The following is a 23,478-nucleotide window of genomic DNA, read 5'->3' on the forward strand; positions in this document are numbered from 1 at the left end:
TTATTAACAAGACCTGTCACCAACAGATATATGTTCTCATTTGAAATGAAGTTTAAGTTGTCAACAACTTTACTTCTTGCATAGTCATTTCCACATATTTTGCATAAACATTTGGAAATTGAAAGTAAGTGTATATATTGTAAAAACGATTATGTTTGTTTAACTGTAAGTCAAATTATAGAAGATGATCATATACTGCTCAAAGAGCATTGAATACTTTCTTCTGCAAGAAGAAAGCAATAGTGATACCACAAGCAACATATCCTCCTCATAGGTATCACCATCAAGACGAAAAGAAAATATATAATGTCTTCTATAAAATAAACAAAGGATATACTTTTCTACTGTCTATTTACATTTAAACTTGTTTTAAATTTTATGCTGTTCAATTAACGACAATTAGCTAGACAAAAATCTTACTGTAAAGACTTAAAGTAAGCAATCTGTGCTAGTCAGCACCAGGAAAAAGAGCTAATAATTTTATTTCTTCAAATCAACATGTAAAAGCAGCACTGAGTATGTTCTAAAAAATCAGCAAAACCAACTGATTTTGTCATCCACCAAGATCTCTACAAAAGATACTTTCGTAAAAGTAGTTTGTTCCTTTGAAAAAGATTCAATCACAATAGCAGATGTTGTTATTTAGCTTCCACAAGAACGATTAACGTTAAGTTTGATGATTAATCACGTCGTAAACTTGTGTGAAGACTACCAAGCAAAAGCGTTGCATAAAAAAAGCTTCAAAAGAAATGACAGGGCGGAAGCATACTGGAGTAATATACTAGAGCAAGCCAAGGTTACCCACCAAGACTTCCACAGAAGGTGCTTTCGAAATCATCATTCACTTCTAAGATAAATTACAATCGAAGCTTGAACAGTGAGCCCTAATCTTAATAAAGAATTAGAGAGCAACTGTATTACGAAGAGATACTCAACAGCAGTTTTGCCTGGTCGTCTTTCTTTACCAACACGAACCATTTTCTTTGAAATAAAGTATGATAGAAAGAGACACATATATCCTTTTTTGTTATTATGATCAATGTGATTCAACTGAATAAAACTTGAAAGAAAACAGTCTCATCCGACTCGAATATTAGGAGGGGAAGAGAATGCATACCTTTACCTCTTATTTTTCTTGATGCAAACTTAACTCTTTAATGTCTCTATTCCTAAATGACATAGAATAACAACTCTTTCATTAGATATGCTGTTACACGATGAAATTAGTTTTTTCTATAACAAAGGATAAAAAAAAAGAAGGGATGTTTAAGATATTGAAATCAAAATTATCAATCATTTGCTTAGTAGAAACCCAAATTGAGACTAGTAAATATACCACGATTATTTTTAACATTCAGCCCATCAACTTCCGCGGAAAGAGGGTCATATTCCGCGGTATACAGCTATTTATAAATTTTATCTTCAGGCACTTTTATTTGTCTTTTTTTTTCTTTTTTGTAGATAAACAAATGACCACCACAGCAATAAAGTCACAACAGCAACAGCATATCCAATGCTATGCATTGCCTACACCATCACCGCCACCTGAACCTATTGTACTCTATCATGAAAAAAAAACCTCAAAAACTCCATGGACAACACGATGGTTAAACGTCTTGCAAAGATTATTGAAAGAACTCGACGGCCGTGACAAGATGATGAAAGTGATACAGTACTTCATCAAAATTCTGTTACACTATAAAGTGGTGAAAGCCAAGCATTGGTCCACATTGACCAGCCATTTCTCCATGACTCGTAAAATTCTTCGCTTAGGTACAGCGTTAGGTCCATTAAGAGAAATTCAACTCAAGCATGATTCTGTCTGGAATACATTGATACTGTCCAATGAGATTGTGAATGCTGTCTCTGACGATGTATTTTGTCTCTACAAGCTGGGCTTCTTTGGGTCTAAAGTCGGTGATAGATCAGAAATACTCTCTGCCTATTGTTGGTTTTTAGGCATCATGGTAGACATTCGATCTGCTGCACAGTCATACATAAAATTAACCAACGCAGTAAAGAAGCATGATGGAGATGAAAAATCACTATTAGAACACCAAAAAAAGATTTTTGTCATGGAAGTATCGATTGTTAAACTATTGATGGATGGTGTCTTTTGTGGTAAGATAAGCTTTTTTTTTTTTTTTTTTTTTTTTTTTTTTTTTTTTTTTTTTTTTTTTTTTTTTTTTTTTATACTCACCATTATAAATAGCCTGTGATATCTTACAACCATCTTATTCTTCAAGTGTTCAAGCATGGTCAGGTTTCTTTAGTGGTGCTTTGGCTGGATACAAGTTGTGTATCAAATTCTCAAATTAATCGTTTCATTCATAGACTACATTATTACACACGTGCATCTAACATTCATAAAAAAAAAAAAAGAGTTACACTCTAAAACATTCTCTCTCTTTTTATTTTATTTTTGCATAAAGATATCCTCAAAAGAAGACTTGTTGTTTGTAGTAGTGCCAAAGATATCATCAAAACCAGTCTTGGTGTTTTGTTGTGTAGCAGGTGTTTGTGCATGAGACACAGAAGGGCTACCAAAAAGAGAGCTCAGTTCATCTTTCATGGATGTCTTACTGTCACCACCACTGAAAGGCGAAGAAGGTGGCTCAAATGCAGACAGATCAAATCCATATTTTGATTTTTCTTTTTTACTTGTAGACACAGAAGGAGAGGGAGCCACAGCAGCTGATGATTTAGGCGATACAACTGATGCAGGTTTGGGACTTGTAGGTAGTTTATCTTGTGCAAAAGAGGGTGAAGTAGGTGTCATAGTGAAATTCTGTTCCATTGTATTCAAATCAGGAAACTTGGACTCAATATCACTGATATCCACATTGGGTGATCCTGTTCTCTTGATCTCAGTTTCTTGCTTTAACTTGTTAAGAGATACTGTGGGTGATGATGGCTTATTTTGAGTTGCTTTAAATCCAGAGAAAGGATCAAATTTGGTCTGTTGTTGTAGTGGACTTGTTGCTCCTGAGTTAGGTGATGTTGTATCCTCAGCTATTTTAGCAAACAGATTGGTACTACTTCCACCTGCTACAGGACGAGATGCTGACAATGAGAAAAAGTCTTGTGAATTTTTCTCTAAAGCAGGTTGACTTGCTGATTTCTGTTTCTCTAATTCAGCGTTCTCTTTTTGCAGCTTTTCAGTCTCTTCCTTGATGTTTTCAACACGACTATTAAAGTGCTTGACTTCTTGTTTGTACATTTGCAGCTCTTTTGTAAGCTCTTCTTTTTTCTTTTTCTGAGCTTCTAATTGACGTTCTGCTTCATCAGCTTCCTGCTTCTTTTTGGCCAAGATTTCTTTTTGCTCTTCAATTTGCCTTGTCAATTCTTGAACTGCTTGAGATTCATTTTGGAGTTGGTTTGAAGCATTTTGTGCTCGTGTCAATTCAGTTTGAACGCTAGACTGAATTACAGACTGTGTTCTTTGTAAATCGCTTGTGTTTTGTTGTGGTTGAGGAGCAGACATAGGAGTTCCTGTAAAGTCAGACGACAATCCTAACAAATCTACCACTTGTTCTTGTTGTGAACGAGGTGGAAATTGCTGTTGCTGTTGAGATGGAGGAGGGAATGGTTGTTGTTGTTGAGGAACTAGAGCACAACCATATCAGACTCGGACTCAATGTTATCTAGGATTACACTTACTTGAATTAAAAGCAGGTAAGGAATTGGGGATATCACCACCCGCGATACGTCTGTTGATCAAATGCATTGCAATTGCAAATTCTTGTTCAGTTAATTGACCTGCTGAATTTGTGTCAGCTAGATCCCAAATACGAGCCAGATCAGACTCTGGTAGTTTTGAATGCTTAAAGAACACGACTGCATCTGCTCCTGTTACAAATCCAGATTGATCTGTATCCAATTGACGAAAAAATGTTTGATATTTAGAGTATTCTTCAGGTGTAATGCCGACTGGTGTCATAGTAGCTCCTTTAAAGACTGGAGAACGCATAGGAACAGGAGGAGGACTGCTTATTTGCAAAGTATTGCTTCGTACAAGGGGTGAAGCAGTCATTGATCTGCCTGTTGCTGATGCATAAATATTCGATGGTAAAGATGGCGGAAGTTGTGTCATGCCCTTCATGGCATTCTCTATATAATGCATGGCAATAATGAATTCTGTTTGATTGAGTGAGCCTGACTTGCGTGTATCTGCCAAGTTCCAGATAGCTTGTAAGATAGTGGGAGGAAGATTTGATCTTATAAAAGCTTGTTTAGCCCTTTCGCCTATGAAAACAAAATAGATTTATATTTGATTCAAGACACGACTTCTTACCATTCAGTGTATTGTTCACAGGTCCAAGTGACTGAAACAGATTTATGTATTTCAATCGGTCTTCAGGACTAATCGTGTCTTGAGAAGGGGGAGAGATGTATTGAGCTCTTGGTGTATTACCACTAAAGTCAGGCAAAGGTGCTGAGCAAAAAAATGTTCAGTTTCATGCACTTTAGCCTAACAAACCTACCTTTGGTGGCTAGAATAGGCTCAGTTGTCATAATGCCATTCTGAGCACATGCAATCAACTTGAGCATGACACAAAACTCCTCTGCTGTTAAAAAGCCCTTTTTATCGTTATCTGCTGCTGTCCAAAACTTTAAAAGACATGTTAGAAGTATAGCTACACAATACAAAAATACCTGTGTCAAGATATTATTGGGTATTTCTGATTTTCTTAAAAAATCCATAGCTTCGTCTTGCAAGACAATACCTTTGTTATCAGTGTCCACTTTCTTAAAGTGGTCCAAATAGACGTTCCTTTCGAGAACGCTTAGTTGTGATTCCCAGTCAGCTATGATATACATAAGACAAAGATTTTTAAAGCATACCCTCTCTTACCGTTGACCATAGTTTAATAAAAAAAAAAAAACAAAAAAAAAGAAAGAAAAGAGATGAGCAACATCTTATTTTTAAAACTGCACAAAATGCAGCAGAACAAAAAAGGACAAGAGAAGCACGCACATTACATCACCGACAGTTCGGTAAATTGTTTTTTCCATTTGGCTTTATTATGCGTTAAAGTAATTTCGAACACGACTTGTTGCTGTCTCTGCTAAATCTTTTACAGCATCCAAATCTAAAGCAGCTTGATCCACAAACTTCCTAGCCATAGCTACTGCTTGATCTTGCACATTATCCCAGTCACCCAAATGTACTGTGTCATTGGTTGTACGAGTATCTAAATCAGATTCCCTACCAAAATACTGATCAGATGAAATAGCTTTAGCACTTGTGAATTGAGAGAGTCGACTTGATTCTGCAGCTGAGATAGCAGGGTCATATTCATTTCTACCAAAATACTGGTCTGAAGAAATGGCACGGGCAGAACCAAACTTTTCTTGGGCAGATCGTGAATCATCTTCAGAAGAATGATATGACTTTTGAGCAGGCATTGAGACTTTGTTTGTGTTTTCGTTCATGTTTAAACGATTCATGCCAAATCCAAGTTTCTCATATTTATCTTCCTTGTTATCGACATAAGCCAATCGAGAAGACAATGGTTTGACAAAAGTATCAGTGTCTTTTGTAGTTTCTTTCTGTTCTTCTTCTTCTTCTTGTTCCTCTTCTCCATACTTCATCTTACGCTCCATATCTTGTTTAGCTTGTGCTTCGGCTGCCTCAAAATTGAAGTTGACAGGAGCTTTTTTAGCGCCTAATTTGGATGCCTTGCCTGTCTTACGAGATGGACGTGCAGTGATTGTAGAGCGAACACTGCGTGCGCTAGCTGCTTTGACTGTTGCAGCAGGTCTTTGTTCCTGGTTTTTACTTTTATCATCAACAACGTGTTCTTCTTTCTTTTCTTGAACAGACTCTTTTATCTCTGGTTGTGTAGGAGTAGATACTGGTTCAACAGACTCAGTTTCAGGTTGAGCAGCAGTAGGAACACCATCATTGATATCAATCACGACAGTATTAGGATGACTTGCAGAGGAAAAGATGAGTATGAAACTAATATTACAATGCTACTTACGCAGTTGCATCCTCAGCTGTTCTTTTAACAAGCAATTCTTTATACTGTTGGCCTGTTCTGCTAGAATATTTCATGCGTGCATCATTTCCAAAAGATGAAATGCCTCCATGCTTGGAAAAAAATTCAGAGGCAGCTTGATTGCCACCTACTTTCATCATACGGAGTTGCTCCCAGCTCCAAGAATCAAGCACGGTGGATCTAGTTTATGCATGAGTATTTTCTCTTTATCTCTTATTCAATCAAGGTACCTGACAAAGCTTATATGAACGCCCAAGTTGCGATGAGCTGAAGAGCAGTCTGTACAGATATAAACACCAAAAGAAACAGAAGCCCAGTTGGGGTTCTTTGCACTACAGTCAAAGCAAGCCTATCTATAGTATTAGAAGCGTGTATATAAATCACTAAGCTTACTTTATTGTAACGGTTTTGTTTAAGTTTCTTAAAGACTATCTGTATTTGATCTTTGGTAGGTTCTGTCATCGTAGTTGGTGAGAGAAAGAAAGAGTGAACGCGAGCTTGGAAGCGTCACCGTACTGAGAAAATTTAAACTGCAGCATTCAGATCGTACTTATAAAGCAAGTTTTGCGAGGGTAGTACAATCTATTTGAATTGACAATGTAGCTGAGCAATAAAAACTTTTTTCTTCTTCTCCCTTCATCAATGAAAAAGCTAAACTTCTCTTTTAATTCACCTTTGCCTACCAGTCTAAAAGGTAGTGATTGAATTGAAACAAAAAAAATTAATCTTTGTTGGGCAGGCGAATGCAAAAAAGCAACCAAGATTTTGAATTCTTTTATTGGTTTGTATACGCCAAAACAAGGGATTATATTAAAACAGAATTACAGATCCTGGACAAGGATTAGATATCATCATTCCTCCTTCAATTCTCGACAAAGCACAAGGATTAGCTATCTTTACAGTGCTAAAAGCAGGTTTCTTATTCTCAGGTAGAGCAGGCAGTGGTTTGGTAATTGCAAGGTAGATATTCAGATTTCTGCGTTTCGTAATACTCAATTAGCTATTATTAGGTTACCTGATGGATGTAAGCAACACATTGCGGTCATTTAAAAGATTCACAAATTAACTTTAATTTTACCTAATAGCTTGGTCGGCACCTTCGGCTATTGTTATCGGTGGTATGGGTGCTGGCGGGCAGATTGGTAAGTTTTTCTGAGCAAACGATGAATATAAACAATACATAGGTGCCGAATTGACTGATTTTGTGCTGGTGCTAAACACAAAAGAAGCTGTCAAGACCTTTAGCCATTTCGGAAATGTTACACTAGGTGGAAACATATCAGGTAGGCAAAAATGCTTTTTTTCTGTCTGTATTTATCCGCATGTTATCTATATAGTTGCTGCTGGCCCTATAGGTCGTAATGCAGAGGCTTCTGGTTCAGCTACATTTAAGCATATCTCGGCTGTTTATTCATACAACAAAACTCGTGGATTATTTGCTGGTGTATCATTAGAAGGATCTGTCATTATCACTCGAAACGATGCAAATGAAAAACTATACGGAGAACGAGTCTCTGCAAAAGAATTATTGAATGGCACTGTGCCTCCTCCTCGAGAAGCAGATGCTCTTTACCGTGCACTTAATGCCAAATTTCATACACTCGGTGCAAACACCAACATGTATCAGCGCACTATTGAAAAAGAAGGTAGCACAGCACAATTTAAAAGCACAAAAATGTCTGCACCTGGTACTTTACGTCTTCCACCTGTAAGACAGCAAGCTCCAGTAAATGGATATGGTAGCCTAGCTCAATTCAGTCAGCCTCCTTCTATTAATCCATCATTTCAAGCACCACCAACGCCTCAGCCTCAGACTATTCAAAACATTACTAACATGCCTTCGCCTCTATACCAAGAACAACAAGACGTAAAACGCCCTATTCCTCCTCTTCCTCCGACTCGAAAACTCATTCGAGCAAGGGCATTGTATGACTTTGTTGGTCAAGAAGCTGGAGATTTAAGCTTCAAAGCAGGAGATATCATCCAAGTGACAGAATCAACTCAAAGTCAGCATGATTGGTGGTCAGGAAACTTAAATGGAAAATCTGGAGCAGTAAGTAATAAAAAAAACACGATGACATTCTCTGAATTTCTTCAACTAGTTTCCTGCCAATTATGTCGAACTCTGTTAGATATAGAACGATTTATTCTGTTTCAATGATACTCGAGAATCCACAAAAGGTATTTTATATACGGTAAAAAAAGAAATGATCAACTACTTTCTTTTTTCAACATGATGATCATTCTTTTTTTTTTTTTTTGCCTGCTGTTCCTTTCACTTATTGCTTTTATCGTCAAATATCTTGGTATGACTTTGTTTATACCCAACTTGTCCATCCTTCATACATCATGCAAAGATTATCTACTGAAGTAGCTTGTTCAATTGATCTTGCAACCTATATTCGATGCATAAATATGCACATCTTGTTGTCAAGTTCTAGACTTACCTGTTCATTCACACTCATTTTATGTTGTATACCAAAATCAATGCCTTCCAGTTTAGATCGAATTCGTTTCATGATCTTTGTGACATGAGTATTTGTAGGTACTTTGTTAACATCTAACAAAAGAATGAGTAAGCGCCTTTTAAATTCACTTCTCCTTACAAGGTCCTTGTGAAGCATGCTGATTAGCATTAACAACGACTCGCTCTTGAGACTCTTCATTCAAGTCTTCATTTTCTTCTGTCACTGTATTCTTGTTATTATCAGGACCAAATTCTTCTAATGTCTTGAGAGCAGAAAAATAATCTTGAACAGATTTTGTGATGGTTTGAATGAATTCAAGCTAAAGCAAAAGGTTCAGTCAAGTCATACTCACTCTATTCTAACTCACAAGTTGATCATAACTCCATTCTGACTCATAGTTTTCTTTCTCTTCAAGTTGCAAATCTAGTCTTTTCAGTTCAGCGTCCATAGTAGCAAGTGAATCAAGAGCCATCTAAGCATTCACTATTCAGTATGATTGTTATATGTCTTCTTTCTTTCTTACCTTGGCGCTCTTTTGTGCAGGACGAAGTTCATTATCGGCATCAGTTTCGATGATAATGATACTCTCAAGCAAAGGAGAAATGCCTTCGACAGAAGATCTAGTATTGCTGACAAGTAATACAACATTGTTCAAATGGTCATGTACTTCACGAAGAATATACATGGGAAGTCGACCCTACAATCAAGTATGTTATACTCTTTGACTTTATATACTAAACTTACTGTAAAAGAAGGTGCTTCATTTTCAAGAGGTGATAATGAAGATCGACTTTCAAGAACAGGATCTTCTTCATCACTAACGTCCTCTGCGTTAAAGGACTCTGCCTCCAACAATACAGATTCATGCCATTGATGTAGATTGTGCTTCAAGCCAGAGAGACTACCGAGTATAACCTTCTTTTCTTTCTCTTGTTCTACTTGTTTTTCTGTAATACGAGTAGCAACTAATCCTAAATTAGCTTGAAGTTCCATCACTTGTCTGTATCCTGCTTCCACAGTTCCATTTTCCCAATCAACTAATGGATCATACACAAATGCATCTAATAGGGTAATTAACACTTCTTTGTGTTTTCTCAGAACACGCAACGTTTCTTCAGCAGCTGCTTTAAATGGACCATCCACACCTATGATACCAAGAGCACCATACAAGTTCTGAGTCAATCTATAAGGCACAAGTTCGGGCACACGTAGCCTCTTGCCCTTTTCAAAGCACACATTATAGTCGATATGAATGACTTCCCCTGAACGAAAATCAACCATCATATTATCCAAGTGACGATCGCCCAAACCAATAATATAGCCAATCATGCAAGTAACAGCCAAAGAACGAGCAAAAGAAGTACTCTTCTTGTACCATTCTGTTGCACTTGAACTTGAATAATAGATTTCTTTCTCTATCAAATCGCCGGGAGTCTCTTTGACCAATTCAAGATAGACTCTTTTCAATACATCTTTTGGCCAATAACGTCTGTTGGCAGTAACACGTAAGCCTGCTGATTTTAAGACAGAAGCTACTTTGGCAGTAAAGTTCTCTGTAGGTCGTTGCATCAGGCTTTGCAAGTAGGCTTCGTTAGGCTTATTATCGCCTGCTAAGAGCATATGAGCAGTGGATTCTCTTTTTTGCCATTTTTTGAATAGAGCAAAGAGTGGAGTTGCTTCATTGACCCATTGGATCATACCAGAGTGATCACTTAACGGGATAACAGCATACGTCCTTGCACGCATGCCTCGGAGTGCTGTAGCACCGTTTTCACTAAGAAGGCCGTTTGTAGTAGTCAAGAGTTGCATGATACGTTCATCCAAATGAAGATCTTCAAGGCCCTTAAAGAGGTAGGGATATTTCTCACCATCTGTACCTCGCAAATTGAGTTTCTTTGGCTTGGTCTTTGTAGGAAGAATGATGACATTGGTCCCAAAAGAATCAATACGACATGAAGCATTTGTCTCATGATGACCTGGTATACCAATAGGAGTGTTCTTCATGTTGTACAAGTATGGAGAAACTTGATCAAGCTCCAGAATACGGAATTTGTGTGTTTCTGCCATTAATTGTCGATGAAGCTAAAGCAACAATGAGCAATCAGCACAAGTACAAAGAAACTTACTTTTTGGAAACATTCCCAACCTTGACGATACTCCTTCATACAAGTGGGCTTTTGAAGCAGTTCATAAGCATGTGTCAGTTGCTTGCCATACGTCTGTTGGAACCATTTTTCATGTGGTGTAAGAACAGTTGTATCTTGTTGCATTGTTTCTTCAAATAGTTTATCGATAGAAGCTACAACGAATTTCATCAAACTTTCGTATATTTCCAGAAAACTCTTTTCAGACTGAGCAGCTTCATCTTTCTTTGAAAGACGTTCAATTTCTTGATCCAGTTTTGTGAATTGCTGCATAGCATCATATTGTAACGAAGCAATCTTATTTAACCATCTTTCTTCCCATAATACAGTGATTTTCTCGAGTTCTTCTGCCATACGACTTGTAGATACCCACAATAGCTCGTTTCTGTCCATCATTCGGTTAGCAATGGCTGTCAAATTCTGTTTTGTACTATGGTTTGTCTTTGTAGAAGTAGAGTTAACAATCACATCATAAATGATTTCTCGAGGATATTCATCACAGATACGACTGATAAGTTTGCTGATGATTGAGCGAACAAAGTCATTGGGATGATTTAATTGAGCAAACAGCTGGGGAATGACAGGTTTCCAAAGATCAATGCGTACAATATTGATGTGTTTTGTATATAGCGACCGCAAAGACTCTCCATACCGTGTAAGAATACGTAAAAGACGAAGTGTAGCTGTAATCACCATAGAAGTAGAACTGATATGCTCGTTATTCTCAGACTAAACATAACTTTGTGTTAGCGTATATTAAGAGACGACTGTATGAGCTTACGTTTTTGTTATGAATGTCTAATGACAGGTAGCGAAAATAAGCTTCTGTAGAAGCATGAAATTTAGAAACGATGGTCGTTTGTAAGACATCCAATGCTTCTATAATGACTCCTTCACTAGATTTGTCCAAGAAAGGTGTAATTTGATGCAATTCAGCAACAAAGCTGCCAGAAGATCCTAATTTCTTTTCTCCAAAATTAGTTGAATACTTTGAAAGCAGATTGAAGATGGTCTATATACAGTCAATTAATGTCCTCTTTTTCTGAATGAAACTTGTCTTTACCTTTTCAATAAGCTTGGTATCGAGTGAATCATCTTTTAAAACAGACTTTATCTTTTCACTTGCCCATAGTACAATAGGCATTGTAAGATCAGGTCGAAGAAGTTCATCCAAGATGCGCCATCCTTGTTTATAGAAATGAGTAGCATATTCAAACCAGGGCCTTCCGTCTACTGTATTGTTCTCAATTGATTTCTGCAATGCATCATCAATTGACACTTCAACAGATGATTGCAAATCGTTTGCTTCCATCTTAACTAGACTTGGATCCAATTGTTGTAAAAGGCCATCCACTTCAGTTTCAGGACAATTCTTTAAATATCGAGCAACCTTAAGATACGTTTTACTTTTGAGTTCATCATAGCCTTGTACCGATGTCAGATAGAGCAATACATCACTTGCTGTTTTCATTGCTCCAGTATAATCCGATTGTAAAAAAGAGACTTTGGTTTGTTCGTAAAGAGCGAGATATTTGGTATCTGCATGGACAACAGCCTTCTTAATCAATGTTTCAGCCAGAGCAATATTGCCTTGTCGACGAGCTACTTTAGCTGAATGAAGTTGAACGAATCCAAGACAGTGAGATATGTCTAATTGATCATTTTTATGGTGCAATCGCTCAAAATCAATCGAAAGTCTTGCCCAATGCTTTGTATCAGGTGGCAAATGGTGATAAGTGTATCCAGATGACATATTCAACCAGTCTTTAGCACTGGCAACCAAGCTATGTGCATCAGTTTCAAGCAGTTGAAGTTCAATTAGGCTAGAAATGTTGGTATAAATGCCTTCTTTGAGTGTTTGTAAGATGCGTTCAGTCAAATGCGAGTTCATATCAAAATTAATGTTCATAGAATCTCTAAATTTGTATAGACGGGCAAGTTCAAGACATGATTCTAATGGTGCAACTTGGATGAAATGTTGGAGTTCTGTAGCTGAAATGAATTGTGCAGACGTCAGGCTATCTTCATTGAAGGAGCGTAAACTGTTGCAAATAAAATCATCAATTACAGTCGATCCAGCATCGAGCATTCTTTGCAGTGCATCATAATCTTCCAAACAAGTGTAAAAATGAACAGCATGCTTTTCCAGCATTTTTAGAATCCCAAAATCGTCTGTTTTGATCACTGATTTCAAAGCATTCAATGACTTGATGGCTGCTTCATCTCGACCCTATTTCGATATCAGCATCGTCATTGCTATATAGTAACTTACTGAAGCAAACATGGCTGCCACTTGAAACCAAGTCGTCGATGTCTTTGTGTCTTCGTCCTTTTTTTCAATAGGACCAATAAAGCCTTCAAAAGACCATCTCTCGTTAAATTCAGCCATATTTTGGCTTGCTTTTCTAATGAGTCTCTTGTACCATGCTTGCAGACCGTAAATCAAGTCCATATACTTTTCTTTAATACATGCTTCCACTACGAAATGAAAAAAGTCAGAAAAGAAAAAAGCAGATAATTCTCTACGCTTATTTACCTAGATCACACATATATTTGTTGAGTTCTTTGAACCATGGTATGATTTCTTCAGTATGAGGTATATGTGATTCCATTTCTTTCAAAAGCTATTGTTCAGTTAGTGATACAAGATATTTTTTTTCTTTAGTTATACTTGCTTGTTGGGTATGATAAATTAACATGTGATCATTGCTTATGAGCTTTGCACCAGCAATCATGTTGGGTCGAATACGCAAAAAATAATCATGGCATGTCTTCTTGTTTGTTCTAAAAAAGATCAAGCTTGAGCGAGGAACAGCGGGTAAAGCGTTTGTAGCACACCCATCTGTTGCATTTGATATTTGAAGTTCAAGGCGATCCAACAATAATAAAAGGTGGCGAACATGGTCAAGGTTTTGGTTAGTACTATGAGGCTTGTGTTAGAATAGGATCCATCAATATATATTTAGGCTTACTTTTCATTTAACAAAAGTGATTGCAACATGCGCTCGAATGCTGCAAATGTCTATAAAATCATCAACTCTTGTTTCTATATAATTACTTCTACCTGTTGTGGTCCTCCAAAAGGTGTCCTTAGCCTAGACAACATACAATATCTTGCAGATTCCCACATGACCCAATAATACAATAGAGGCTCACTGTTGTTGATATCATTGATATTGACTTATACCATAGTGAACAAATGAATAAAATGGCTTATGGTAACTTACCTTGATTGAGTTCACTATATGCGCTGACATTTTTCAGATTTCCAAAAGTATCGCAGTAATGAATTAAGCGCCTTGCCCATTCTGAAGGCACTTGATCATAAGTCAGTTTGTTTTGCTCGTCAGATCCAATCAACTGACTAGCCATGCCTAAATGCCGCATGGCAATTTCATAATGAACAGGACGAAATGATCCTGTATGTGGACTAGCCATGATAAGACTTTGAACAAATGTACTTGAAGGGTCATTGATTTTGTGGACTTGTGTAATCGCAAAGGGATTAAGAGCAATAAGTAAGTCTTTACTTGCTCTTTGGACCTGAGGATGAGGATTGTTGATGCTATCAAAAATTGAACATGCAATGATCAATACATTGCTCATACCTTATTTGGACATGTTTAAGAATTAAATCAACCATGTCTGCAGAACCAAACAATTGACAATAGTAAGTGACAAGATTGAGAAGTGCACTCTTTAACTCATTGTCCTTTTCAACACCTATAAACGCATGAGTCAAACATGTTTAGAGGATAGCTTAATGTCTACCAGCAGCATGCAAAAACCCAGCCATGATGAGCTTAAATGTAGCCGTAATGCCAACTTGATTGTCATACAGAGCTGTCAAAGCATGTTTCACAAATAGATGAATGGATTCTTTTGTTTGTAAACTTAATTCTGGCCAAAAGTCCAAAAGATCAACAATAAATTCAAGTTCAAGTTCTTCCACCATATAGTTCAAGCTAAAAAAATAAGCAAAACGTTGTTTCTGTCTGTCAACACTTACGAAGCCCCATAGGTTTTGAATAAATCAAAACAAGAATCAAACACATCATTCACTTTGTGTTGCCATAATGCACAAAGTAGTCCAGTGGAGATGAGCATGTTTGTATGACGATGTTCTGGCCATGTATAGCCCATAGTAAGTAGCATGAAATATGTAAACAGTATTTCTTCTGATGTCGATTCTTTTGATTGCTCATGACTGTTGATTAGCAAGTTTGTATGTTTACTATAAGCGGCTTGCGTTCGTTTCAATATATAGGCTTCATCTGTCTGATCAAAATACTGTTGAATATATAATTGATGGTGCTGGCATTCTTTAATGCACATTTGATTGATAGTTGCTCGCATAGTTGTAGATATAGGCACCTGAACAAGAAATCGTACCAATGTAATAAGGCTGCCTTCTTTTCTTAGTGAAAGCAAAGGAGATGTATCAGGTTGAAGCAAGTGAAATACGATATTTTCGTCTATATCATAGTTCCACAAATCTAAAAAGTGCATCAGGGTGTTCATAAATGCTTGAGTACCACGTATTGGTTGTTCAACAATAATATGGTATATTTGATACTGGTATGTTCGGTAGGCAACTGGATCAAAGGAAGCCAATGTCAAAAGAATAGTAATGGCTAATGAAAGAAGCATAAGTATGTATAGTAAGACAATTCAAATTTACATGTATCTATCCATTTGTGATCTTTGAATGCATCAGTCAATGATAAAACATTAACAAGCAGTTTATCAATAGCAGATCCAAGCATTCTTTGGCTATTGGCCAGAAAAGGGCTAATTGTTTGTAGAATGGCTTCAAAACATCTATATGACATGAGTATATGCTATCATACATAATTGACTTGATTTACCCAAAAATATCCAAACATTGCTTTAATTTCTTGTCCTCGGTGCTTGCGATATCATTCAGAAAATGGGATAGTAATTCCATAGCAAAAGATAGATAGTTAGCCCAATACATGTCGAATTTAGTGTATGATTCGAGAATAATTGCTCTTTTTGAATCAGATAATTCAGGGTCCATATTCCAGCCCACAAGCAAGTCAATAATATCCTTGAAACGCTGTCCAAACAAATTCTGACAACTCTCTGAGAAATAGACAAGAATCTCTACAATAATCGGTAAATAGTCTGGCGAGTCCATTGTGTCAAGAAATGAAATCACTCCAGCCAAAATCATAGGTGACATTTCCATTGTTTGCTTATATGTGTATTGATCTTCTGCAGACTCAACAAGTATCTATAGTAAACCAGTTGGCTATGTGCATATGTTAATATCACAACTTGCCTGCTTTAATAAGCGCAAAAGCCATTTCTTCCATTCTCGATCTTTATGGACATCATTCATGCTTGCTGGCCAAACAGACAATCTATCAAATACCCAACTCAAAGCAAGATCTAAGCGAGTATAACAAGCTAATCCAGATACAATCTTAATCAATGTATTTTTTAAAGCAGAAGGTGCTTTAGGGAATTCAATTGTGCGGCGCAATCCCTCATCATGAACACAAACGTCCAGTAGCTGCATTTGTTCCTGTCGAAACTCAAGTGAGTCAGAAATTGTGCTGCGAGAGTCTTCCAGTTGCTTTAAAAGTTGGTTTGCGTTTGCAACACGACGCGTAAAAGAATTGTCGTCTTCGTCATTGAAAATACGGCTCAAGAGTTGTATGACTCGAGAATCACTTTCTACTCAAGATGAGCACCAAGGTCATCATGTTTCCCTCTTTACCAATATGCTTAGGGTTTTGTCTATAATTTCTTTCTCGAGATGGTCCTCTTGTGTTGTTCTTGTTATAATTTACTCCATTGCCATAACTATTGTTTCGTCTTGAAGCCATTATTCAGACCAAGAAAAATACAAAGAACCGCTTCTGTATATTTTATTTTATGTACATATTTTATCCAAGTCACTTGCTTTGGCGCGAATCAACCAATAAAAGTAAGTGTTTTTATTAATAATAACCCTTATCATCATCATCACTTTCTTCATCACTGCTAAGCGCAGCAGTATATTTTGACTGGTAAATAGCTTTCTTGGGCTGGTTGTTCTTTTCATCATCATTTTCTGATTTCTCGGGAGGAACAGCTCCATATTTAGCCAGAATGGCTCGAAGACCTATGAAATATCAGCATCCTTCTTTGTGTATCAAAACCTACTTTTGGTTGTCATTTTCATGCCACCAAATTGAATAGCACCCGCCAAATTAGCTTTGATATCACCTTCACCATAAATCAATAATGTAGGCACGTTGAAATCAGGATAGTTTGGTATACATTGGTCGCTTACAATGCGAACAAATTTTGTAGCTTTAAATTGAAGAGCCAATTCAGTCAAACAACGATGCATCAACTTGGAAGCAGGAATGCTAGTAATGTAAGGAAGAGGGGAATGTAACAATATGATCTATACTTACGCATCTTTATACAAATGCACAACAACATAGCACTCCTTGCTGGCTTCTGTCACTTCACGAACAAAATCAGGTTTAGAAATTTCTCTGATATCACCATATTTTTCCTTTGCGGCCTGTGCTTGCATTTCCATCATACGCTTGTGTCTACAAAACTTAGCAGACCGCCTTGCTTGATATGGACATTACCTGTATTCGTTCAAGATTTGATCGTCTTCGAGATCTTCAAGTTCATCGAGTTCATCGAGATCTTTGTTGTCAAGGCTATCTAGTTTTGCTTGTCTAGCGCGAACCATCTCGACAAAGGCATCTTCGAGTTCATCATCTTTCTTTTCATCTTTGGGAGGGAGAATACCTTTGGCGCGAAGAATATCGTTCCTTTTCAATAAAGCAGTTAGAGCCTACTGACATTAGAAATCAATAGTACCATTCAGTGTCTGCATTGGGATCGTCCATGTCGATTAAAAGTGAAAACAAGCTCAAGGTAATCTTTTTTTCTTTTGGTCGGGTATACAGCCAAGTAGTGGAGATTGAAAACATGCTTGATGTCCGTCAATGACAGTATTTTGAGTTCGAATATATCTTTAGACGTACTTATTTTTTTGGACCATGGAGGATCACGAGAGGTTCATGAAAAAAAAAAAAAGAACTCGATCGGAAAATTTCTGGAGTGACCCGATGTAGGTCTGATCCAATCGAAATCAGGTAAGACCATCTTTAGGTACTCCTTGCAAAAAGAAAACGAGTTTATTAAGACGAAAAAAGCGACTTAACTTGAGCATTGCCTTCAAATATGCATTCAAAGTTTGTTTTACACTGCAATCAGTACAAAATAAGCCCATCATGGTAGATACTGACTATTAAGTAGATACTTATTTATAAATCATTCAACATAAAGAATACAGAAGAGTAATGTTTGCTATATTACATGATGTTTACTAACAATGGATGTCTTGTAGAAAGAGGATTCAATATTTCAAACCCCGAGCATCTTTCTCTCTACCTTGCGTGTTAGGTGTATTCTGCTTTGATAAACTACAGGCCTTTGTTAGTCAAAGCATGACAACCTTCTTTGCTTACGATGCGCCTTAGTCGATTAAGAAAGAGCGGGTTAATTTAGTTTTATTTTTGACCAAATTACAGCTTTTCTATATCAACTCATTGTATTTTTCGACACAAACGAGGTGCTAAGAAAGGTTGTTTTGGCAAATCAGATAAGTTTTGTTTTTTCATCTTCACGGGCCATCGTGGATCCTCCATGGGTCAAAAAATGGGTTTCGCTTAACAGCCAGACCAATAATACCATTCAATTTCTCAGTTCGAGAAAACATGTTTTAAATGAAAAAACGGACTGGTTTGATAGTCTGGTTGTCGAGCAATGACCCATCAAAGAATCGTGCATTTAAGCTGTGTTTTGAGTGTTTTTGCTCTAAATCTTCAGTAAAATGTGCTATTCATGGGACTACAATAAACATCATATGTTATTTAAGGCGCCAAAGAGCATTTGAAAGTAAAAGCAGGGTCGATTTATAACGCAAATATGGGATAAATGGACATAGAACATACATATTGGCGGTATACGGAGATTGAAATGGAACGTAATGCCTGTTCTTCGATCCCGCCGCACCCAAAAATCGAGCCTTTGCTTAGAACTCCACAAAGACGCAGTTATTGGGCTTAGCTATAGTGACAAAAGTTGTAAATCTTTGATTTCTTAGTCTATTGATATTAAAAAACTAACAAGTTTACAGCAAAAATGCTGAGCGAGTACGCAAAAATGTTAATGAAGTTTTTCGTTCATATCATACCATTTTTATAGTGCAATCAGCAAACAAGCACATTCACCAAAAACTAGAGCGTCTGAAGGTTATTTTGAGTATTTAATCTCATTGATAGCTCCATTTTTCATCCTTTAGAGTCAAAAAGGAGACCCAAGGTTGTCAAATCGAGGTTTTTTTATGAGTAGTACCCTTTGGATCAAAGTGATTTTTGGCTATTTTTTACAAGTCGCTTTTTTTAGTCCAAATCAACTCCAAAGACATCATGCATGTTTGACAATATTGTTCAAAGGTATTTAGAGTGTTCATGCGTACATAAACAGGCCTTCCGAAGCCTTTGTATGCCTATGAAAAAGACAAGGATTTACATGAATTATTGTCTTTTTTTTTTCACTCTTGAAGCCTATATCTACCTGGTAATCTTCATTGTATGATCAAGCAGTGTAATACCAAACTACTTAATCAAATAAGATGCCCTCTGAGATCGTACTTAATCTGTCTAAGCCAAAAATAAGTTTGCTTATGAAAATGACATAGTGTTAAGAGGCTTTATGATGCGTAATATATAAAAGTTGGCTTTTAGCAAACGCATAAAATATAATAAATGACCTTCTTTATTTGCACATTGGTCATTGTTGACATTTATTCCCGATGGTGGGACAGGGAAAGAACAGCTTCCGTTGTTTTACACTAAATTGAGTTAGCCATTACCGATATTTTGGAAATCTTTAAAGGCTATTTGATCTTGCTAAGACTTGTTAACATAGTCCCGACAATTACTTTTAGATAGCGCTACAAGTGGAGTACAAACTCTAGACCGACTGCTCTTCTAAAGCTATTTTATGATGTGCTTTACCTTTTGGGACATTTATTAGATATTCAGGTTGATAGACTTACTTTTCAGAAAGAGTGAAAAGAAGAACTACGCCTTTGTTCTTTTTTAAAAAAATAAGTTGGTATTCATAAAACCATGTGGTATCCATGGTAAAATCATCAAGTAGCATCGTTGTATAAAGTCTTGGTCTTGAAAGAACATAGTTGAGGACGAATACTAAAATAAGCTCATTTTTATGTCTGTTCGTATCTTTATTAACCATATTTCACTTCTGTCCCTGAACCAGTTCATCAAAAACTGCTAATACAACAATAAAGGAATAAGTTTCATCGAAACTGTTTCTTGTAGTACCAAAATCAAATGTATATAGCTGCAGTACAGTATATATTTATATGGTCAACAGGACCTGCGTCTTTGTTTCTCTTTTAATTTTGGTGATACCTTTTTTTAATTTATGGTTATTTTCTTGTGTTACTTGAACGTTGGAACGTTCTTATTTTGAAAGGTTAATTAACGACTGTTTCCTTTTTTTTTCTTTCTCCCTTCTTTTTTTCCTCTTCTTGTGATTCAAATGAAGCCACAAGTGAATGGTCGACTTGTTCGACTTGTTTCCATCATTTTGACCATTTTTTGTCTCTGTTTCGTATTTCGATATTTGCTGGAACTTGAGCAGAAAAACGTGTTGCGTAAAGAGCAAGAACAAGAAGCTGCTCGATTGTTTCTCAAGCAAGAAAAGGAACAGCAGAGAAGACTGTTACTTGAACAAGCACTTGAACGAGAAAGAGAGCGTAAACAAAGAATTTTAGACAGTAGAGCTATTATAGAACCAAGTAATGATCAAACATAATTTCGGTCAAAATACTGAATAGAGTTTGTCATAGATTTAACCACATTAGAAAATACCCAGCCTGATTTATTCAAAAAATATTATATTGCAGTTCCTTTGCCTATTGAAGAGTGGAAAGGTATAGGAAAGAAGGACCACGTTGCACATACTTATTCTTACCTAGATGAAACAATGGCGTTGTTAAAGTCGCCTCTAGGCCAACAACTTAAGGCTGAATTACTGACGATTCCTGAAAATATGCCTCAATTCAAATCATTAACTACTCAAGAACGTGTATTCAAATCCTTATTTCAATACTTGGATCCCATCCTTGCTGAAGGCAAAGTGGATGTCAAGCATGATCCTGCCTATAGAGATGTATGGAACTTTTATGAAAGCTTGGAAAAGATCTTGTATCCTTGGATCCGACCTTATTGGAAAAACGTATTTGACATCAACAAGAAGCAAAGTCCTCGTCAAGGCATTGTCATGTGCGTTGGTAATGGTCAATTCAAACATGCAGCGACTGCTGTACAAGCCATTCGTGAAGTACTCAAGTCGGATATGCCTATTGAAATCTTTTACATTGATCAATGGGACTTGTCTGAAGAAAAGCGTGCCTATTTCAATGCAATCCCTAACGTATCCACGGTTGAGATTTCTAAGCGTATTGATAATCGTTATACTCAATTCGGAGGCTGGTCTATCAAGCCGTATGCCATGCTTGCTTCTTCATTTTCTGAAGTCATTTTGATGGATGCTGATGTCTTTTTGTTCAAAAAACCCGAGTCTTTTTTTGAAGATGAAGGATACAAAGCCACCGGTACATTATTCTTTTTGGATCGTACCTTGTTCAACAATTTTTACGAAGGTCGTCCATGGCTTAAATCATTCTTACCTACCTATAGTACCTATGTAGAACAATCGAGATGGTGGAAAACAACTTCAACCCACGAACAAGAGTCAGGAATTGCTGTGATGAATAAGAAAAAGGCTTTGTTTGGCTTATTGTCCACATGTAAATTGAACGACAAGGAAGAGAGAGATAAAGTGTCTTATAGACACTCTCATGGTGATAAAGAGGTATGAAGAATATCATAGCGATATATACATATAGACTCATTGTATTTTGCAAAAAAAAAAAAAAAAAAAAAAAAAAAGACATTTTGGATTGGCTATGAAATGATTCAAGCACCTTATGCTTTTGTTCGATCTTATGGTGCAGTCCTTGGCGGCCTAGGTGACGCAGGTGCAGCTGGCACTGTCTGTGGTAATCAACTCCACCTGGATACAAATGATAATCGACCCTGGTGGTGGAATGGTGGTATTTTAAGAGACAAGAACAGATGGGAAGATCGTTACTTGAAGTTTACTCATTTTGCAGAAGGTGAAGATTGGCAATTTGAGACTTCATGTATCAAAGAAACAGACAAAATCAGAGAATTGAACGATAGAGAAAAAGCTATTGGCGAGGAATTGATCCAAATGGATAAGAGAAGAAAAGCTGAACAAGCAGGAGGAAATTTATCAGAAGATGATGAATAATAAACAGTAATCAGAATTTATACATTTTATTTATTTATTTAGTCAAGATCTTCGTTTGGCTTTGGTGCACCTAATTGAAGGTTTCCTTCTGCTCCTCCAGAGAACAAACTAGCCATCATTTCTTGAATCATGTTTGATTGCTTTCTAGGCTTGGGAATATTGAAGAACACAACACCAATATCCTCAATAAGCTATAGATAATGATGAGTCATCTTCCCTCTTTTTCTTTTTCTCGTCATACACCTCACCTCTACAAAACTGTTTTCTTGGCCATAAAGTGGGCCATATTTCTGCTTGAGTTGTTGGAATAAATCAGCTGCATCTCTTTGAACCGAAAGCAACACAAGTTGAGTAAAGTTCATCCAGGGATCTGAAAACACTTGAACAGGACTAGGTTCATCAGCAGGAGCATGACGTACTTTGGATTCTGCAGCTACAGGTTGAGCACCAGATTCAATAAAGTTGGAAAATGTCAAGGTAGCACGATGAATGTCTTTAGCAGCCAAAAATCTATCATAGCATGAGTCGAGAGAAGACATCGCTCTTTACTTACTGTAATACCATACGGGCAAGGAAAATACCTTTTGTTGGCACTTTTTCTTCCGTTGCCCATGCATAAGCAACTTGACCGAGTAATTTAGCACTCTCTGGTGTACCCAAGAGTAAATGATCCTCTGCTAAATTATATTTCTTTTCTAGGGAAATGTTAGAGCCATACTCTAGAATGATATGCACTTACCATGAAAGAACATGGTGCCAATATAATGATGAAGTTCAGGGTCGCCTTCTGGAAATTCACCATCAGCCTTTGTCCATCTACATGATCTCTAAGTATGCTTGAATACCATCACTTGTCTTACCTAAAAGCGCTGCTAATAAAGGCTTTCCGACCTGCTTCATCTACAGGGAACAAGGCGAGGATATCCACAACACGTCCTGAGAGATAATGAGTGCTATCCTGATCCATCATGGTTTTTTTTTTTTTTTTTTTTTTTTTTTTTGCTTACCTAAAGAAGCTTCATCGACAGGCACATGAGCCAATTTATAGGTATCAATCATATAATTGGCCAAGTCAGAACCAGAACCATATTGTTTTGACTGCAACAAGAGAACAGCACCATCAAAAAGTAAACGAATAGTATCATTGTATTTGGTTTGTTTATTATATCTTTCAAGCAAACAATAAGAAAACGACGCGTTCATATAAGTATATACCTTCTAGCTACAGTGCGATACATCTGATGAGCTTCGTAAAAGTTGCCTGCATAGACAGAGTTTCGAAGCTTCTCGAGTGTTTTTTCTAATCCTTTGCTTGCCATGAGAATAGTAATAATAATTAAAAAAGGGTAGAAAAAGGTCTGTTCAAGACCGAGTGCGCATGTAACTCTTTACTGGCCAATCAAAATGTCTAGCAAACATGGATTGGTATTTTGACCAAAAAGAAGGTCG

The 23,478-nt window shown here is 36.9% G+C and overlaps 8 protein-coding genes across 8 annotated transcripts; 3 read left to right on the forward strand and 5 right to left on the reverse strand.

Annotated features, from left to right (window-relative positions):
• Positions 1-1,469: 1,469 nt before the first annotated feature.
• B0P05DRAFT_584890 (peroxisomal biogenesis factor 11-domain-containing protein) lies at positions 1,470-2,319 on the forward strand (the record flags this gene model as incomplete). Its single annotated transcript, XM_051582397.1, has 2 exons — positions 1,470-2,121; positions 2,213-2,319. The coding sequence occupies 2 exons, from the start codon at positions 1,470-1,472 to the stop codon at positions 2,317-2,319; spliced, it is 759 nt and encodes a 252-aa protein (XP_051437272.1).
• Positions 2,320-2,368: 49 nt separating this feature from the next.
• Positions 2,369-4,882, reverse strand: B0P05DRAFT_531840 (uncharacterized protein). Its single transcript, XM_051577021.1, has 6 exons — positions 4,856-4,882; positions 4,657-4,808; positions 4,485-4,611; positions 4,295-4,435; positions 3,661-4,245; positions 2,369-3,606 (listed from the first exon to the last, which is right to left on the reverse strand). Exons 3-6 carry the CDS (start codon positions 4,549-4,551, stop codon positions 2,417-2,419), a joined length of 1,983 nt encoding a protein of 660 aa, XP_051437273.1. The 5' UTR covers positions 4,552-4,611; positions 4,657-4,808; positions 4,856-4,882; the 3' UTR covers positions 2,369-2,416.
• Positions 4,883-5,025: 143 nt separating this feature from the next.
• On the reverse strand, positions 5,026-6,467 carry B0P05DRAFT_577962 (uncharacterized protein; the record flags this gene model as incomplete). The annotated part of the gene is made up of 4 exons (XM_051581822.1): positions 5,026-5,938; positions 5,988-6,185; positions 6,236-6,354; positions 6,399-6,467. The coding sequence occupies 4 exons, from the start codon at positions 6,465-6,467 to the stop codon at positions 5,026-5,028; spliced, it is 1,299 nt and encodes a 432-aa protein (XP_051437274.1).
• Positions 6,468-6,647: 180 nt separating this feature from the next.
• B0P05DRAFT_505890 (uncharacterized protein) lies at positions 6,648-8,266 on the forward strand (the record flags this gene model as incomplete). The annotated part of the gene is made up of 8 exons (XM_051575522.1): positions 6,648-6,702; positions 6,745-6,786; positions 6,833-6,965; positions 7,016-7,029; positions 7,091-7,147; positions 7,190-7,288; positions 7,343-8,058; positions 8,108-8,266. The coding sequence occupies 8 exons, from the start codon at positions 6,648-6,650 to the stop codon at positions 8,135-8,137; spliced, it is 1,146 nt and encodes a 381-aa protein (XP_051437275.1). The 3' UTR covers positions 8,138-8,266.
• B0P05DRAFT_531845 (uncharacterized protein) lies at positions 8,249-16,499 on the reverse strand. The gene is made up of 22 exons (XM_051577022.1): positions 16,364-16,499; positions 15,923-16,320; positions 15,486-15,874; positions 15,299-15,438; positions 14,627-15,251; positions 14,389-14,582; positions 14,226-14,340; positions 13,845-14,182; positions 13,682-13,797; positions 13,590-13,639; positions 13,293-13,539; positions 13,154-13,241; positions 12,890-13,095; positions 11,681-12,847; positions 11,399-11,629; positions 10,600-11,346; positions 9,218-10,555; positions 8,997-9,170; positions 8,841-8,945; positions 8,612-8,792; positions 8,453-8,565; positions 8,249-8,401 (listed from the first exon to the last, which is right to left on the reverse strand). The coding sequence occupies exons 1-22, from the start codon at positions 16,470-16,472 to the stop codon at positions 8,324-8,326; spliced, it is 7,149 nt and encodes a 2,382-aa protein (XP_051437276.1). The 5' UTR covers positions 16,473-16,499; the 3' UTR covers positions 8,249-8,323.
• Position 16,500: 1 nt separating this feature from the next.
• On the reverse strand, positions 16,501-17,676 carry B0P05DRAFT_531848 (thioredoxin-like protein). The gene is made up of 5 exons (XM_051577023.1): positions 17,473-17,676; positions 17,235-17,423; positions 17,049-17,192; positions 16,792-17,000; positions 16,501-16,750 (listed from the first exon to the last, which is right to left on the reverse strand). Exons 1-5 carry the CDS (start codon positions 17,499-17,501, stop codon positions 16,587-16,589), a joined length of 735 nt encoding a protein of 244 aa, XP_051437277.1. The 5' UTR covers positions 17,502-17,676; the 3' UTR covers positions 16,501-16,586.
• Positions 17,677-20,196: 2,520 nt separating this feature from the next.
• B0P05DRAFT_505896 (mannosyltransferase putative-domain-containing protein) lies at positions 20,197-22,053 on the forward strand. The gene is made up of 4 exons (XM_051575523.1): positions 20,197-20,488; positions 20,540-20,623; positions 20,669-21,567; positions 21,646-22,053. Exons 1-4 carry the CDS (start codon positions 20,230-20,232, stop codon positions 22,027-22,029), a joined length of 1,626 nt encoding a protein of 541 aa, XP_051437278.1. The 5' UTR covers positions 20,197-20,229; the 3' UTR covers positions 22,030-22,053.
• On the reverse strand, positions 22,030-23,424 carry B0P05DRAFT_635390 (uncharacterized protein). Its single transcript, XM_051583589.1, has 7 exons — positions 23,245-23,424; positions 23,037-23,197; positions 22,890-22,965; positions 22,769-22,845; positions 22,583-22,724; positions 22,278-22,539; positions 22,030-22,220 (listed from the first exon to the last, which is right to left on the reverse strand). The coding sequence occupies exons 1-7, from the start codon at positions 23,346-23,348 to the stop codon at positions 22,068-22,070; spliced, it is 975 nt and encodes a 324-aa protein (XP_051437279.1). The 5' UTR covers positions 23,349-23,424; the 3' UTR covers positions 22,030-22,067.
• Positions 23,425-23,478: the final 54 nt, after the last annotated feature.

This window comes from Gilbertella persicaria, assembly GCF_025201335.1.
Source record: "Gilbertella persicaria strain CBS 190.32 chromosome Unknown B0P05scaffold_9, whole genome shotgun sequence".
Taxonomy (NCBI): Eukaryota; Fungi; Mucoromycota; class Mucoromycetes; order Mucorales; family Choanephoraceae; genus Gilbertella; species Gilbertella persicaria.

What these genes read in the sequence shown, in the direction of transcription:
- B0P05DRAFT_635390 (XM_051583589.1), bottom strand. Translation starts at nt 23,348, where the DNA reads ATGGCAAGCAAAGGATTAGAAAAAACACTCGAGAAGCTTCGAAACTCT. An exon ending in TGTCGATGAAGCTTCTTTAG is followed by an intron (nt 22,966 to 23,036) that starts GTAAGCAAAAAA and finishes ATTATCTCTCAG; the next exon opens with GACGTGTTGTGGATATCCTC. An exon ending in CTTGCCCGTATGGTATTACA is followed by an intron (nt 22,540 to 22,582) that starts GTAAGTAAAGAG and finishes ATGCTATGATAG; the next exon opens with ATTTTTGGCTGCTAAAGACA.
- B0P05DRAFT_505896 (XM_051575523.1), top strand. Translation starts at nt 20,230, where the DNA reads ATGAAGCCACAAGTGAATGGTCGACTTGTTCGACTTGTTTCCATCATT. An exon ending in GCCTATTGAAGAGTGGAAAG is followed by an intron (nt 20,624 to 20,668) that starts GTATAGGAAAGA and finishes ATTCTTACCTAG; the next exon opens with ATGAAACAATGGCGTTGTTA. An exon ending in ACTCTCATGGTGATAAAGAG is followed by an intron (nt 21,568 to 21,645) that starts GTATGAAGAATA and finishes AAAAAAAAAAAG; the next exon opens with ACATTTTGGATTGGCTATGA.
- B0P05DRAFT_531845 (XM_051577022.1), bottom strand. Translation starts at nt 16,472, where the DNA reads ATGGCTTCAAGACGAAACAATAGTTATGGCAATGGAGTAAATTATAAC. An exon ending in TGGCAGCCATGTTTGCTTCA is followed by an intron (nt 12,848 to 12,889) that starts GTAAGTTACTAT and finishes ATATCGAAATAG; the next exon opens with GGTCGAGATGAAGCAGCCAT. An exon ending in ATACCAAGCTTATTGAAAAG is followed by an intron (nt 11,630 to 11,680) that starts GTAAAGACAAGT and finishes GACTGTATATAG; the next exon opens with ACCATCTTCAATCTGCTTTC.
- B0P05DRAFT_531848 (XM_051577023.1), bottom strand. Translation starts at nt 17,501, where the DNA reads ATGGACGATCCCAATGCAGACACTGAATG. An exon ending in CCCAATGCAGACACTGAATG is followed by an intron (nt 17,424 to 17,472) that starts GTACTATTGATT and finishes TTTATTGAAAAG; the next exon opens with GAACGATATTCTTCGCGCCA. An exon ending in CATGAAAATGACAACCAAAA is followed by an intron (nt 16,751 to 16,791) that starts GTAGGTTTTGAT and finishes GATATTTCATAG; the next exon opens with GTCTTCGAGCCATTCTGGCT.
- B0P05DRAFT_531840 (XM_051577021.1), bottom strand. Translation starts at nt 4,551, where the DNA reads ATGCTCAAGTTGATTGCATGTGCTCAGAATGGCATTATGACAACTGAG. An exon ending in TGTGAACAATACACTGAATG is followed by an intron (nt 4,246 to 4,294) that starts GTAAGAAGTCGT and finishes TTGTTTTCATAG; the next exon opens with GCGAAAGGGCTAAACAAGCT. An exon ending in CTTACCTGCTTTTAATTCAA is followed by an intron (nt 3,607 to 3,660) that starts GTAAGTGTAATC and finishes GTTGTGCTCTAG; the next exon opens with TTCCTCAACAACAACAACCA.